The 12,344-nt window shown below is 43.3% G+C and overlaps 1 protein-coding gene across 12 annotated transcripts in view; it reads left to right on the forward strand.

The window, feature by feature from the left end:
• The window catches only part of LOC136448253 (protein transport protein Sec24C-like), a 28,583-nt gene that overhangs the window by 2,679 nt on the left and 13,560 nt on the right, over nucleotides 1-12,344 (forward strand). For 4 of the 12 annotated variants that reach the window (XM_066447566.1, XM_066447568.1, XM_066447572.1 and 1 more), the window contains exons 4-17: nucleotides 155-220; nucleotides 516-710; nucleotides 2,271-2,300; nucleotides 3,636-3,812; nucleotides 4,051-4,083; nucleotides 5,511-5,622; nucleotides 6,107-6,234; nucleotides 6,742-6,880; nucleotides 8,322-8,437; nucleotides 9,323-9,385; nucleotides 10,560-10,684; nucleotides 11,154-11,232; nucleotides 11,576-11,688; nucleotides 12,044-12,137. In XM_066447566.1, the coding sequence (XP_066303663.1) occupies nucleotides 155-220; nucleotides 516-710; nucleotides 2,271-2,300; nucleotides 3,636-3,812; nucleotides 4,051-4,083; nucleotides 5,511-5,622; nucleotides 6,107-6,234; nucleotides 6,742-6,880; nucleotides 8,322-8,437; nucleotides 9,323-9,385; nucleotides 10,560-10,684; nucleotides 11,154-11,232; nucleotides 11,576-11,688; nucleotides 12,044-12,137 (1,470 nt within the window). The remainder of the gene's footprint in view (nucleotides 1-154; nucleotides 221-515; nucleotides 711-2,270; nucleotides 2,301-3,635; nucleotides 3,813-4,050; nucleotides 4,084-5,510; nucleotides 5,623-6,106; nucleotides 6,235-6,741; nucleotides 6,881-8,321; nucleotides 8,438-9,322; nucleotides 9,386-10,559; nucleotides 10,685-11,153; nucleotides 11,233-11,575; nucleotides 11,689-12,043; nucleotides 12,138-12,344) is intronic. The other 8 variants (XM_066447573.1, XM_066447575.1, XM_066447576.1 and 5 more) reach the window with 4 other exon arrangements.

The raw sequence follows: 12,344 nt of genomic DNA on the forward strand, positions 1-12,344 counted from the left end.
GACTGGAGTACTGCTTCTCGTCGCTATAAGTAGCCGCGCATGTTCTTGTCGCAAAAGCTTTACCTTCATCGGCTACTTATACTTATAGCGGCAAAACTCTAAATATCCTATGTTCCTGATGAAACTATTTTTGGATCTCGAACCTGTACTTCAGATGGTGACCCAGATGCAGACTATGAGTTTGTCGCAGCAGAGACCAGGTCCCCCCGGGGCAGGCATGGTGAGTTAGCGGGACTCTGAGCCGTGTTTGCAGGCTTTCATAAAATAAAATAAAAACTTTTGTGGCAGACAAAGTTTGGTTTGTAATTGGCTGGATATTGTATCTGCCATCTTCAGTGTTCCTTGTTAAAACCCTCTGTAGACTTTCTGAACACTCACGTTGATATCTGTTTTATTGTTGAGCTAACTTGTTTACTGTTATTTCATTGAACACAATTCATCATGGCTAATTGATTTTAGATACTTATATCAGTAACAGTCGCTGTGCAATAAAGTCTGATTTGATTTTGTTCTAGGGTGCCCCCCCTCCCAGCAGCATGCCCCCTTCATCCTACGGACAGCCGCCGGGGCCCCCCGGCAGCTCCGCACCCCCCTCCAGTATGTCCATGGGACCCCCCTCCAGCATGCCCCCCCAGATGGGCCCCCCTGGACCGATGTACAGCTCTGCCGGCTACGCCCCCCCTGCCTCACAGCAAGGCGTTGTGGGAATGGTGAGACTACATTCCATGTTTCTTACATAATGTGCACTCATAATCATCTTCGCCAAGAACTAGAAAAACTTCCTGCAAATACAGAAGCTATTGCCTCTGCCATACTACACATACTCATAAAGTCTTAAACAGAGACTATGAAGCCACAGCGTCTTTTCTGAAGATACGGCGTGAGTGTGTACGGTTGGCTTGATGTTGCCCACTTCTACTGCCTATCTTCGCTAAGAAGATTATGTTTTAGGTAGAGTTTGTATGTATGTAATTGAACAGCATAACTCGAGAAGGCTAGGATCGATTGTCTTGATATTTGGTAGGTGGGTAGGTCTTGAGGAGACCTGGGAATGATTAGATTTTGGGTCCCCTAGTGGCTTGTTACGGTACTGCAGCGGAACTGCCTGTTTTGATAACTATCCATACTGCTCAAGATAGACTTAGTGTCATAGCAGGGCTCAACATACCCATCTACACTTTGCAGAAAACTGCCTCTAGATTGCAGGTTGAAATATAGACAACTTACAATTTTGCAAGGAATGAATTTTAGTCTTACTATTATGAATCACAAGGTGAAGTGTAACCAGAAACCTGTGTGATACAATTGTAGTACAGCAGAGACTATAGCTTCTGTATTTGCAGGAAGTGTTTCTAAAATACTAAATTACGAGTAAAATTTCCGACAATTTACAATATTGTAAGTAACAAAAAATTTCAAGCCCTACATGACCCGAAACCTTGGTGTTTGTTTGCATTCTCATGCATGCATTCTCACTTTGTGGTTGTATGGACAGGCCTAAAACTCATCTGTTCTTGTACCTCAGAATATTGTTGTTTATTACAAAGTGTCCTTCCCCGTACATTCACACATACACATGTCTAACAGCAGTGACAGTTAGTTGTGTCGTTGCTGTGATGTTATAATCATGGATATGTTACACTCTTTAAATAGTCTGCCAATGGCATCCTTCAGAAAAAAGGAACTCGGTTTAATCCTTGGTGCACAGTCGTGATTGTCTGTGTTCTAATGTTTTTGTCTGTACCGCAAACATGTTCTATTTTACAGCCAAACTCAATTTCCTCACTGACTTTTCAGCTGCCTTCAGCAGGGTGTAATGCTGCTCCTGACCACGTGGTGGCGCTGCTACTGTTTTCTTAGTGAAGACGCCATGATGCCCGTTTAGCTAATACAAAGTAATAGCCAGGCGATAAGTAGTCTGTATAAAGCAAACTCCAGCTGTCCGGGTTTTATGGGTGGCTGCTATAAGCGCGATTAAATCAGGCTAGGCGATAAGTAGTATCAGCCTTCATTACCCCCCCCGATGAAGGCTGCTGAAAAGTCAGTGAGGAACTTGACTGTGGCTGTAAAATAGAACATGTTTGTGGTACAAGTAAGGAAGCTTTTTACAGCCAATGTCAATGAGAAAACTGACTGGACGGTTGTAAAAAAGCTCCCTTCCTTATTGATGACGTGCGAACCTGCTGACCCCGTTGATTCTGCACTTCCCTCGTTTATTCCGCATGTCTGTAGTTAACTCTGCCATCTCTCCGCTTCTCTCGTCTCCGCAGCAGAAACAATCAGCAGAATCAAAACCTAAAGTAAGTGCACAAAACCTCTTCCCTGCCGGACTTACCGCTCAGCCAAGCAGACGTAGGGTGCTCAGGCTTGTCTTGCACTTTCACTTTAACCGCTTGCCATGTGGCAAAAAACGCTCAAAACAGACAAAGTTGAAAGTTTCAGTCTCTTTTGAACTTTTTTTGCCACAAGGCAACAGGTGCGAAAGAAAAAAAATGAGAATAACAAAAAGCTAAAACTTACGTCTGCTTGGATGTTATGCATGTTCTTCCATCTCGCCGCTGATCCAAGCAGATGTCAGGTACTCAGGCTTGTCTTTCAGTCTCTTTTGAGCTTTTTTTGCCACATGGCAACAGGTGCAAAAATCACACCAACTGAAAGGTATGCAAAGCAAGCAAAAAGATAAAAAGCTAAAACGTACGTCTGCTTGGAGATTACGCACATTCTTCCTTGTTCTGTTTGATGTCTCTTTGTCAGGAACACAGAAGAAACGTTTACTGACAAATCATTCTCTTCAAGTGGATAGGATATAAGTTTTACTAACTTAACGAGAGAGGTTTGTCTGTGAATGCCATGTGCCAGACTGTCTAACCTTCAACAACATTGTGATGTGATGTGAGTTAAAGTTTGGTGTTTGAACCAGAGCTGCCTCCAGGACCCGTCCCTCCGTCCCGGGACAGAAATTTGCTTCTTGGGACGGGGGAAAAAATTCACCCCTTCTGTAAAAAATTTCATGAAAATTTCTTAACAAACATATTTTCATAAGCTTAAAATGACAAATTTAACGATGACAATTAACAACATGGGCTCCAAAACGTTGAGTTGGACAGAAAAAGATGTTAAGCTGGAGACAGCGCTGGTGTGAAGATGACTTTAGTGTAGTACAGATAGTAGAGACCTTTATTTTCCTTGGATGGCCGTGTAGGCATGTACAGAAATATACATGGCTGATCTTCCCAGAGGTCCAAGTGGAGGGGGTGTCACGGGAAATTGAAAATATATAATACAAATATTCGTACCATATCCAACATGGGGACTTCTCATGGGAATGATCTTTTACCAACATTAGTTGTTACATCCCTATGAAGTATGATATTGACAATCATGAATCTGGAATTTTATAACAAATCTTAACACTATGTGTGTTATGACAGAAATAGAGAAAATAGAGCGTCCGCCGTGGATCTAACTTCGCGGTTGACTGTAAAAGTAAAAGTGTTTGCTGTGGTTTTAAGTTCGCAGTGAAGATGTCACCGTGAAAAACGGGAAAATAAAACCACCGCGTACATTTCTGTTTTTGCAGTACATGTTTGTGCTGATGGTGTTTCCTATCTCTAATGTTGTCGTTATGTCACCAGCCTAACTACGCAGGAACCCCAGGGTACCAGGGACAGTTCGGCCCCCCTCCCTCCAGCCCAGGGGCGTTCGGACAGCCCCCACCCCCCGGGGCAGGTGGTATGGGCGGTTACCAGGGGCAACCGGTGGCACAGCCGCCGCAGCAGAGACGACTGGACCCGGACCAGATCCCCAGTCCGGTGAGTTTGTCTGTTTTTACCTCCATGGAGCATGGAGGTATAGTTTTTACAGGATGTGTCTCAGGAATTCACTTTTATTACGACAGTTTTGACAGGAATGTTTTGTTTTTCGGCATGTTTGATCATGACTTTCCCAGCATCGTGGTGGCGACGCATGTTTTTGCTGCATCTTGTTTTTTGTGTGCATTTTTTACACTATTTTCTTTTCTGTTTTTACTCTTTATTTCCCACCTCTCAGGCCAGGCTGGACCCAGACCTAATCCCTAGCCGTGTGAGTGGTTTATCTTGTCATGGCCAGCAGCGGGCCGCACCAAGTCAATTCCCTGGTTCTGGTTCTAGGAAACTCTCGTGCAATGTTAGGAAACTCTCAGAAATTTTCACTCCTGTGAAAATAGAATTTAGTCATCAGCCAGTTTCATAATAGTCTCTAGAGAAAAATGAGGAAAGCAAGAAAAATATGTCATCAAGTGCAATTGATTTAGAAGATTCAAAAGATTCTTTCACATTATTTTCCTTACTGAGTTCTCAGTCTTTGCTGTGTTCCTTTCAATTCTGTTTCTAAAATGTGAAGAAAGTTTGAAAATTCACGAACTCGGGTCCATTCAGTAAACCGACATAAACTCAAAGGGTGCACTGAGCAGAGTTGTTCATATATGCTTGTATGAACTGCTGGTTATACAGTGTGTATTGTAACTGTGTTACTGCTGCCTGAGTGTGTTATTTTGATTTTTTGTGGTCCACCTTTTTCAATAAGAGTGATGAGAACTGAGGAATTGACTTGATGCTGGCGTACCCTTTTTGCCCAGTGCACGATCTGAATCCTGCATGTTGGACTGACCCAAACGTGCATGCAGATGGGGGGGTCATTTTTACCTGAGCTTGTTTAACTTTCTAACCTACAGAGTACTGAGCAATGGGAGCCATGGCTGGGTTAGTCTCCTGGTTCTTAGCATTACTCTAACTTTTGCCCTTCTCAGCTTTCGCCATTTTCTAACCATCCGGTCACTCGGATTTTTATTGTTTCATGTCAATTGTGCTCATTGGTTTTAAAGGTCTTTAAGATGTATTGAAATGTTTTCTTTCTACCTTTGGAAATTAAGATGTATGAAACAGTGGATTTAAGTACCCTATAAATATTCTTCATATTGAAACAAAAGTGACTTTAGAGAAGCATAGAAGTTTGACATAAAAAATGTGCCTCATGTTTTCCACTATCGGGTTAGACAGTCTATCAAAATTTGTATTTTTGGTGGGTATCACACCTGTGTTTCATGTAATGTAACAGTCCATACCGGCCCCCTCCCCACAGATCTTTGGGAGGTATCATACCAGTGTTTTATGAAATATTCCATCCTGCCTCCCTCCAGAGCCCCCCTCCCCACAAATCTTAGAGAGGTATCACACTGGTGTTTCATGCAATATATTCCATCCTGCCTCCCCTCCCCACAAATCTTAAACAGGTATCACACAAGTGTTTAACGTTACATTCCATCCTGCCCCCTCCCCAAAGATCTGAGATAGGTATCACACCAGTGTTTAACGCTATATGTTCCATCCTGCCCTCTCCCCAAAGATCTAAGACAGGTATCACACCAGTGTTTGATGCTATGTTCCATCCCGCCCCCCTCCCCATAGATCTAAGACAGGTATCACACTAGTGTTTAACATTACATGCCATACCGCCCCCCCTCCCCACAGATCCAAGTAATTGAAGATGACCGGACCAGTCGCGGAGGGCAGCAGTTCGCCACGAACACCAGAGGCCTGATGCCCCCCCTGGTCACCACAGACTTCCTGACCATCGACCAAGGTGCGTGACTTTTACCTTAGCTATTGAACAAGGTTTAAACTATCAACCAAGATAAGCAACCTTAACCTTAACTCACTAAATGACAGTTACTTAACCATAACTATCGACCAAAGTTCGTAACTATCAACCACAGTATGCAACCTTAACCTCAAGCTTGTGCCCTTGAAAGCTGAGGGATGTAAATTAGTCCACGGGGCCTTCCATCCTCCAAGACCCGTGCCCATCGTTACCTCCTACAAAAGCAAGAACACTTGGCAGCTGTGAACCACTGATTGGTGACTGGACTGGATTGCTATAGTGATTTTCTGTCTAGTGACTATTGTTCATATCAGCATGTTATACTATATTATACAAAAACAAATGACTTAAAAACTTCAGTGACACTTAATAATAAATAAATGGAATGTAAAGTATGTACCTCAGACATTTCTTTTGTTTTGTGAAAATTTTTTCTGTGTGGTGAGATTTTCCTGTTTTTTTTCAGGTAACTGTAACCCAGCGTACATGCGGGCGACCATGTACAACATCCCGACAACAGCAGACATGTATAAACAGTGCAACGTCCCCATGTCACTCGTCATCAAGCCCTTCACAGAGCTCAAGCCACAGGAGGTAGGAACACCCCTGTAGTTAAGTGGTATCTTCTGCTTGATACTGCTGTTGATACTAGTCAACATTGTAAACTCGCATTATCTGCACGGTATACTCTTTCTATGTATTGTTTCATGTTGCAATTAGCCCCCGGGCAAGAACTTGCAAATAAAATTATTATTATTAAGTTCGAACTGATCCATTTATTTGAGTGATAACAGGTTCTTCCCAGATAACCATGCATTAAGTTACATTGTCATCACGGGTGACCATGTAGCTAACCGAGTGAGGTGTAACCGATACAAGGCCTTCATGTTGTGTGTAAATGTTGTTGTAACTGTTGTTCTGTTGTTACAGGCCTAGCTGTGTATAGTTGACCTCAGTGCTGTAGTGTGTAACTGTTGTTGTAACTGTTGATGTTGTAACTGTTGTTATTGTTTTGTTACAGGCCTAGCTGCGTATAGGTGACCACAGTGCTGTAGTGTGTAACTGTTGTTGTAACTGTTGTTGTAACTGTTTTTGTTCCAGGCCCAGCTGTGCATAGTTGACCACGGTGCGGCCGGCCCCGTCAGGTGTAACCGGTGCAAGGCCTACATGTGCCCCTTTATGCAGTTTGTGGAAGGCGGTCGCAGGTTCATGTGCAGTTTCTGTAGCTGTGTCACAGACGGTGAGTCATCAAGCATCAGCGTCCTCATGTTTCATGCTCTTCACAAGTTGGGAGTGTTCACAAGGTTTCTGGTGGGGCAATTTTGATGAAAATACGTGCTTGGGAAACAAGCTTGCAGGCGGCCAGAGTGTGCTCTCTTCGAAAGGAGGAGGAAAGCCCGCCTCACCTTTTTATACAAACAACCATATACCTGTCTGCCCCCCTCCCCACAGTGCCAGACACGTACATGTACTTCCCCCATCTGAGCGGCAGGTTTGACAGTGTGCCTGTGTAAGTGGATGTGTAGATACATGTGTACCAGTGTAGATACATGTGTACCAGTGTAGATACATGTGTGCCAGTGTAGATACATGTGTACCAGTGTAGATACATGTGTACCAGTGTAGATACATGTGTACCAGTGTAGATACATGTGTACCAGTGTAGATACATGTGTACCAGTGTACATACATGTGTACCAGTGTAGATACATGTGTACCAGTGTAGATACATGTGTGCCAGTGTAGATACATGTGTACCAGTGTAGATACATGTGTGCCAGTGTAGATACATGTGTACCAGTGTAGATACATGTGTAACAGTGTAGATACATGTGTACCAGTGTAGATACATGTGTACCAGTGTAGATACATGTGTACCAGTGTAGATACATGTGTACCAGTGTAGATACATGTGTACCAGTGTAGATACATGTGTACCAGTGTAGATACATGTGTACCAGTGTACATACATGTGTACCAGTGTAGATACATGTGTACCAGTGTAGATACATGTGTGCCAGTGTAGATACATGTGTACCAGTGTAGATACATGTGTACCAGTGTAGATACATGTGTACCAGTGTAGATACATGTGTACCAGTGTAGATACATGTGTACCAGTGTACATACATGTGTACCAGTGTAGATACATGTGTACCAGTGTAGATACATGTGTACCAGTGTACATACATGTGTACCAGTGTAGATACATGTGTACCAGTGTAGATACATGTGTACCAGTGTACATACATGTGTACCAGTGTAGATACATGTGTACCAGTGTAGATACATGTGTACCAGTGTAGATACATGTGTACCAGTGTAGATACATGTGTACCAGTGTAGATACATGTGTACCAGTGTAGATACATGTGTACCAGTGTAGATACATGTGTACCAGTGTAGATACATGTGTACCAGTGTAGATACATGTGTACCAGTGTAGATACATGTGTACCAGTGTAGATACATGTGTACCAGTGTAGATACATGTGTACCAGTGTAGATACATGTGTGCCAGTGTAGATACATGTGTACCAGTGTAGATACATGTGTGCCAGTGTAGATACATGTGTACCAGTGTAGATACATGTGTGCCAGTGTAGATACATGTGTGCCAGTGTAGATACATGTGTACCAGTGTAGTTGTTCTAACCCCTCCTGTGCCCCCCTCCCCACAGTGCCAGACACGTACTTCGCGCATCTTGACCACACGGGACGGCGGATAGACGTGTACCAGAGGCCGGAGCTCGCCTGCGGGTCCTACGAGTTCATCGCCACGCTAGATTACTGCAAAGTGAGTACGCCAGCAAACAAACAAACCAACAAAGAAACAAACAAGCCTCGTTTTTGGCTACACCACACAGGCGGAGCTGTTACCAGAGTCCTGCAAAGTTGAAATGTAATTTCCAATATAAAAATTGGACTTATCGAAATTTTCAACCGTCCCAGTCCACTCAGATCAACCCACCGCTTCTGTGGCGTCACGTTATGCAGATAGAACACGTGACTCAGTGAGCAGTGGATCATAAGTTGCAGGAAGTTTATGGCTAACCGTCTCTGTTAAGTCCAACTTCAGAATGATTCCTACCCACACAGACGAACTGTCAAGCTATGATGCTGCAGTCTGTGAATGTTTTTTCTGGATGGTTGGTCATGGGATGTTAAAGTTCTCCTGTAGGATTTGCATGGATAAAGGCAAGAGCTGAAAATACAAGTGAAAGGATGCAGCGTTGACTTGAAACAATTGCTGGGTGTAAGGTGGTATGGAATATCTAACTTGGTGGTGTGCACTAATATCAAAATATCCTTGAAGTGAGATGTTTTTTGCCATGCGTATAGTGCTCTTTTTTTCTCCTTGTTTTGTTTGTTTGAATGTCTGAAATTTTACTTGCTACAGTGAAATTATTTTTGCACTGAGGCATGTGTATAATGCTGAGGGATGAGGATTTCTTATTTTTTTTTTCTTAATTCTTTGTTTCTTGCACTGAGCTCTTGAGGACAAGGATCTCTTTGTTTTTTTCCTTATTTTTTGTTTGGCTGAATGCTGGTTTTATTTCTACTGTGGCAATGTAGCACCTGAAGTGAAGACTTGCCTTATGTATATATAGTGCTGGTATATATAGTTTCTTTGTTTTTTCCCTATTTTTTGTTGGCTGAATGCTGGTTTTCTCCGCTATAGCAGCGGGCGGGGCCTGTGCAGCCCGTGGCTCAGGCGGGGGAGGGCGGCACGGAGAGCGACGTCGTAAGGACTCGGTTGTGGTCGCAAACTTTCCGCTTGCAAAGTTAACCATAACACGAGTTCATAACGAAGCCATGTCTGCGCCGTGCACTAATGTTAACTTATAACACAGCATTTCATTTGCTTAAACCTGTATTGCTTTTGTAGGAAAACTCTCAACTGGTGACGTCAAATTTAGTACGTACAATATATATGGTACATGTACATGTACTTTCAGAGATTTTTTCAAATAGGAAGATTCAATGGTATTGGAATCTTGAGATTGGAGTAACAGAGTCTTTCTGACTGAAATGATTTAATAACTTTGTCAAGTTCTTAATACATCCTTTAAAAAAAAGCAGAAAATATCATTTTCTTTCCTCTCTCCAAAAGCTCTACAAATAGCATTTGAGCTGTTTGGATATCTTCAGACGAAAATTTGCTTTTCTCAACTTCACGTAGACTATATGAAAGCCTTTGAACTGGTAGTAGCAAATCTTTGAAGTAGTGGGAGTTGAAATAAAAACCAGCTGCTATCATCCGTTTTATTCCAAACAGATTGCTGTCTTTCAATTTGACCATTATGTTAATTTTTATTGTTTTCTAGGTTAGTTCTAAAATGTAAAAATTTTCCCATTTACAGCAAATACTAGACATTAAACGTCAGCAAAACACAAGCATGTCGCTGGATGCAAGTCTACTTACACTTACATTACATTGCATGCAGACGTTAACATATCATTACCAAAGCCCGAAGCGACGTGGCGAGAAAGCTTCGCCAGACTTTTTCCAAGCCTTCTCCAGACTTTTTCCAAGCCTTCTCCAGACTTGGAAACTCTGGCGCACAGTTTGGGGTCTCCTGCTTTGGAGAAGGCTTGGAGATGGGTTTTGACAACAAGGTTAACTACCCTGGTTTAGCGGAGACTTGGAAATGGTTTAGAGAAAGCTTAAAATGGGTTTGGAAGACTGGGAAATGGTCTCGAGAAGGCTTGGAAAATAGTCTGAAGAAGGCTTGGAAATAGTCTGAAGAAGACTTGGAAATAGTCTGAAGAAGGCTTGGAAATAGTCTGAAGAAGGCTTGGAAATCGTCTGGAGAATCTGTCTCGCCTTGTCTCTTTGGGCCTTGGTGTATAACAATAACATGTGTTTCTGATGCCCAATCATGTTTTGTGTATAATTTGCGCGTTTCCCGTCCCAGAATAACCAGCCTCCGAGCCCGCCAGCCTTCATCTTCATGATCGAAGCGTCGTACAACAGCGTCAAGAACGGGATGTTACCGCTGCTCGCCAAGCACCTGAAGGGACTGCTCGACACCCTACCCAGGTACGCACCCGCAGGGAAGTGGTACAGTCCAGAAACTCCCTCTGTATGCTGTCCTTCTGGGTGACACCACTGTTATTCAAGGGTGTTTTTATTTATCGTTAGATTGGAGTTTTGAGTCGGAAAATATCACATTACCTAGGTGTATGCACCCTCCAGGGAAGTGGTACAGTCCAGAAACTGACTGTATGCTGTAGTTCTGGATGATACCACTCCTGTGTAGGGGTATGTATATTTGATATCAAATTGGACTTTGACTCAGAAGATATGGCACAAGTTCTGGGGTTCTGCTAAACTGGAAGATAACATGGAAACAAAGCCCAAGAGGAATCCCTGTACCTTGGTACATAGTGTACACAGTCTCAGGGGGTGAATGTAGTCAGTGCCAAGTTTCCCTCCTAGCCTTCAGTTTTTGTTAGAACTCTAGAAAACAAAAAAAAAACTTTTTTTCTCCCCCCCTCCCCTCCTGCAGGGAAGCTGGACAGGAGGAATCTTCCATCAGAGTCGGGTTTGTGACCTTCAACAAAGTGCTGCACTTTTACAATGTCAAGGTCAGTCTTATCCCCTTACGCTAAAGACATGTCAGGATAGGGTCATCCAAGATCATGTCCACCTTCAAGAAGCTGAGGAGTATAAAGTAACCTGAAGTAAAACACTTTTTGAATCTGCCATCTCATTTCTTTAGTATTGAAGGGACAACTGATATCACATGATGCACAGTAGTATTGTATTTCATTTGAAACATCAGACCATTGCTTCCCTACATGGTGTGGTTTCTTATGAAGGTAGTTGTACCTGAAAATTGACATATGTAGCACATACATTTGGGGGCCACGCTGCCAGTATTTTTTTTGTAATATATTTTGTTAAATTGAGTTGTGCTCTCCTTCCCAGGGTACCCTGGCCCAGCCCCAGATGCTGGTTGTTTCCGACGTCGCCGACGTTTTTCTGCCGCTGCTGGACGGTTTCCTGGTCACCGTACAGGAGGCACGGGCAGTCATAGATAGGTGAGGAGAATCGGAACCTGTCTGTGGTGTAGAGAGATTGTACATGATGCACATGTGTTTTCTCCTTAAAGTAAGGGGATGTTTTCTGGATAGGTAAGGAGAATTGAGCCCTGACTGATGGACAGGGGTGATGGTATGTGTATTTTCTCCTAAACCAGGTGTATCTACACTCCCAGAATAACTCATGAACAGTGCTTGGGTATTAGGGATGGATGTGTGTTTTCTCCCAACCGTGTTTGTGGAGAAGAAAAAGCTAACTAAAATCCTGAATGATTGACTGGAGTTCTGAATGATTATTATGTGAATGAATCCTGACAGTGAACGCCTGTCTGATGGAGCTGTGTTTTCTCCCCAGTTTGTTGGAACAGATTCCCCAGATGTTCTCCGACACGAGGGAGACAGAGATCTGCCTGGGACCGGTCGTGCAGGCCGGACTCGAGGCACTCAAGGTACGGCACGAACCACTCACTGACTCAGGCAGATGTTTCAAGTAGCATCCACTACTGTAGAGGATGTACTATGCCACCCTCAACAACCTCAATACAACCCTCAACAGGGAAGGGGGGCTACTTGTCGAACTGTCTGGCACTTGGGGCTCCAGCCTTGGAGCTATTGTCCTGATTTTGTCTAATTTGTTTTCCTATCTAAAATTGTAT

The sequence above is a fragment of the Branchiostoma lanceolatum genome, chromosome 14 (assembly GCF_035083965.1).
Source record: "Branchiostoma lanceolatum isolate klBraLanc5 chromosome 14, klBraLanc5.hap2, whole genome shotgun sequence".
Taxonomy (NCBI): Eukaryota; Metazoa; Chordata; class Leptocardii; order Amphioxiformes; family Branchiostomatidae; genus Branchiostoma; species Branchiostoma lanceolatum.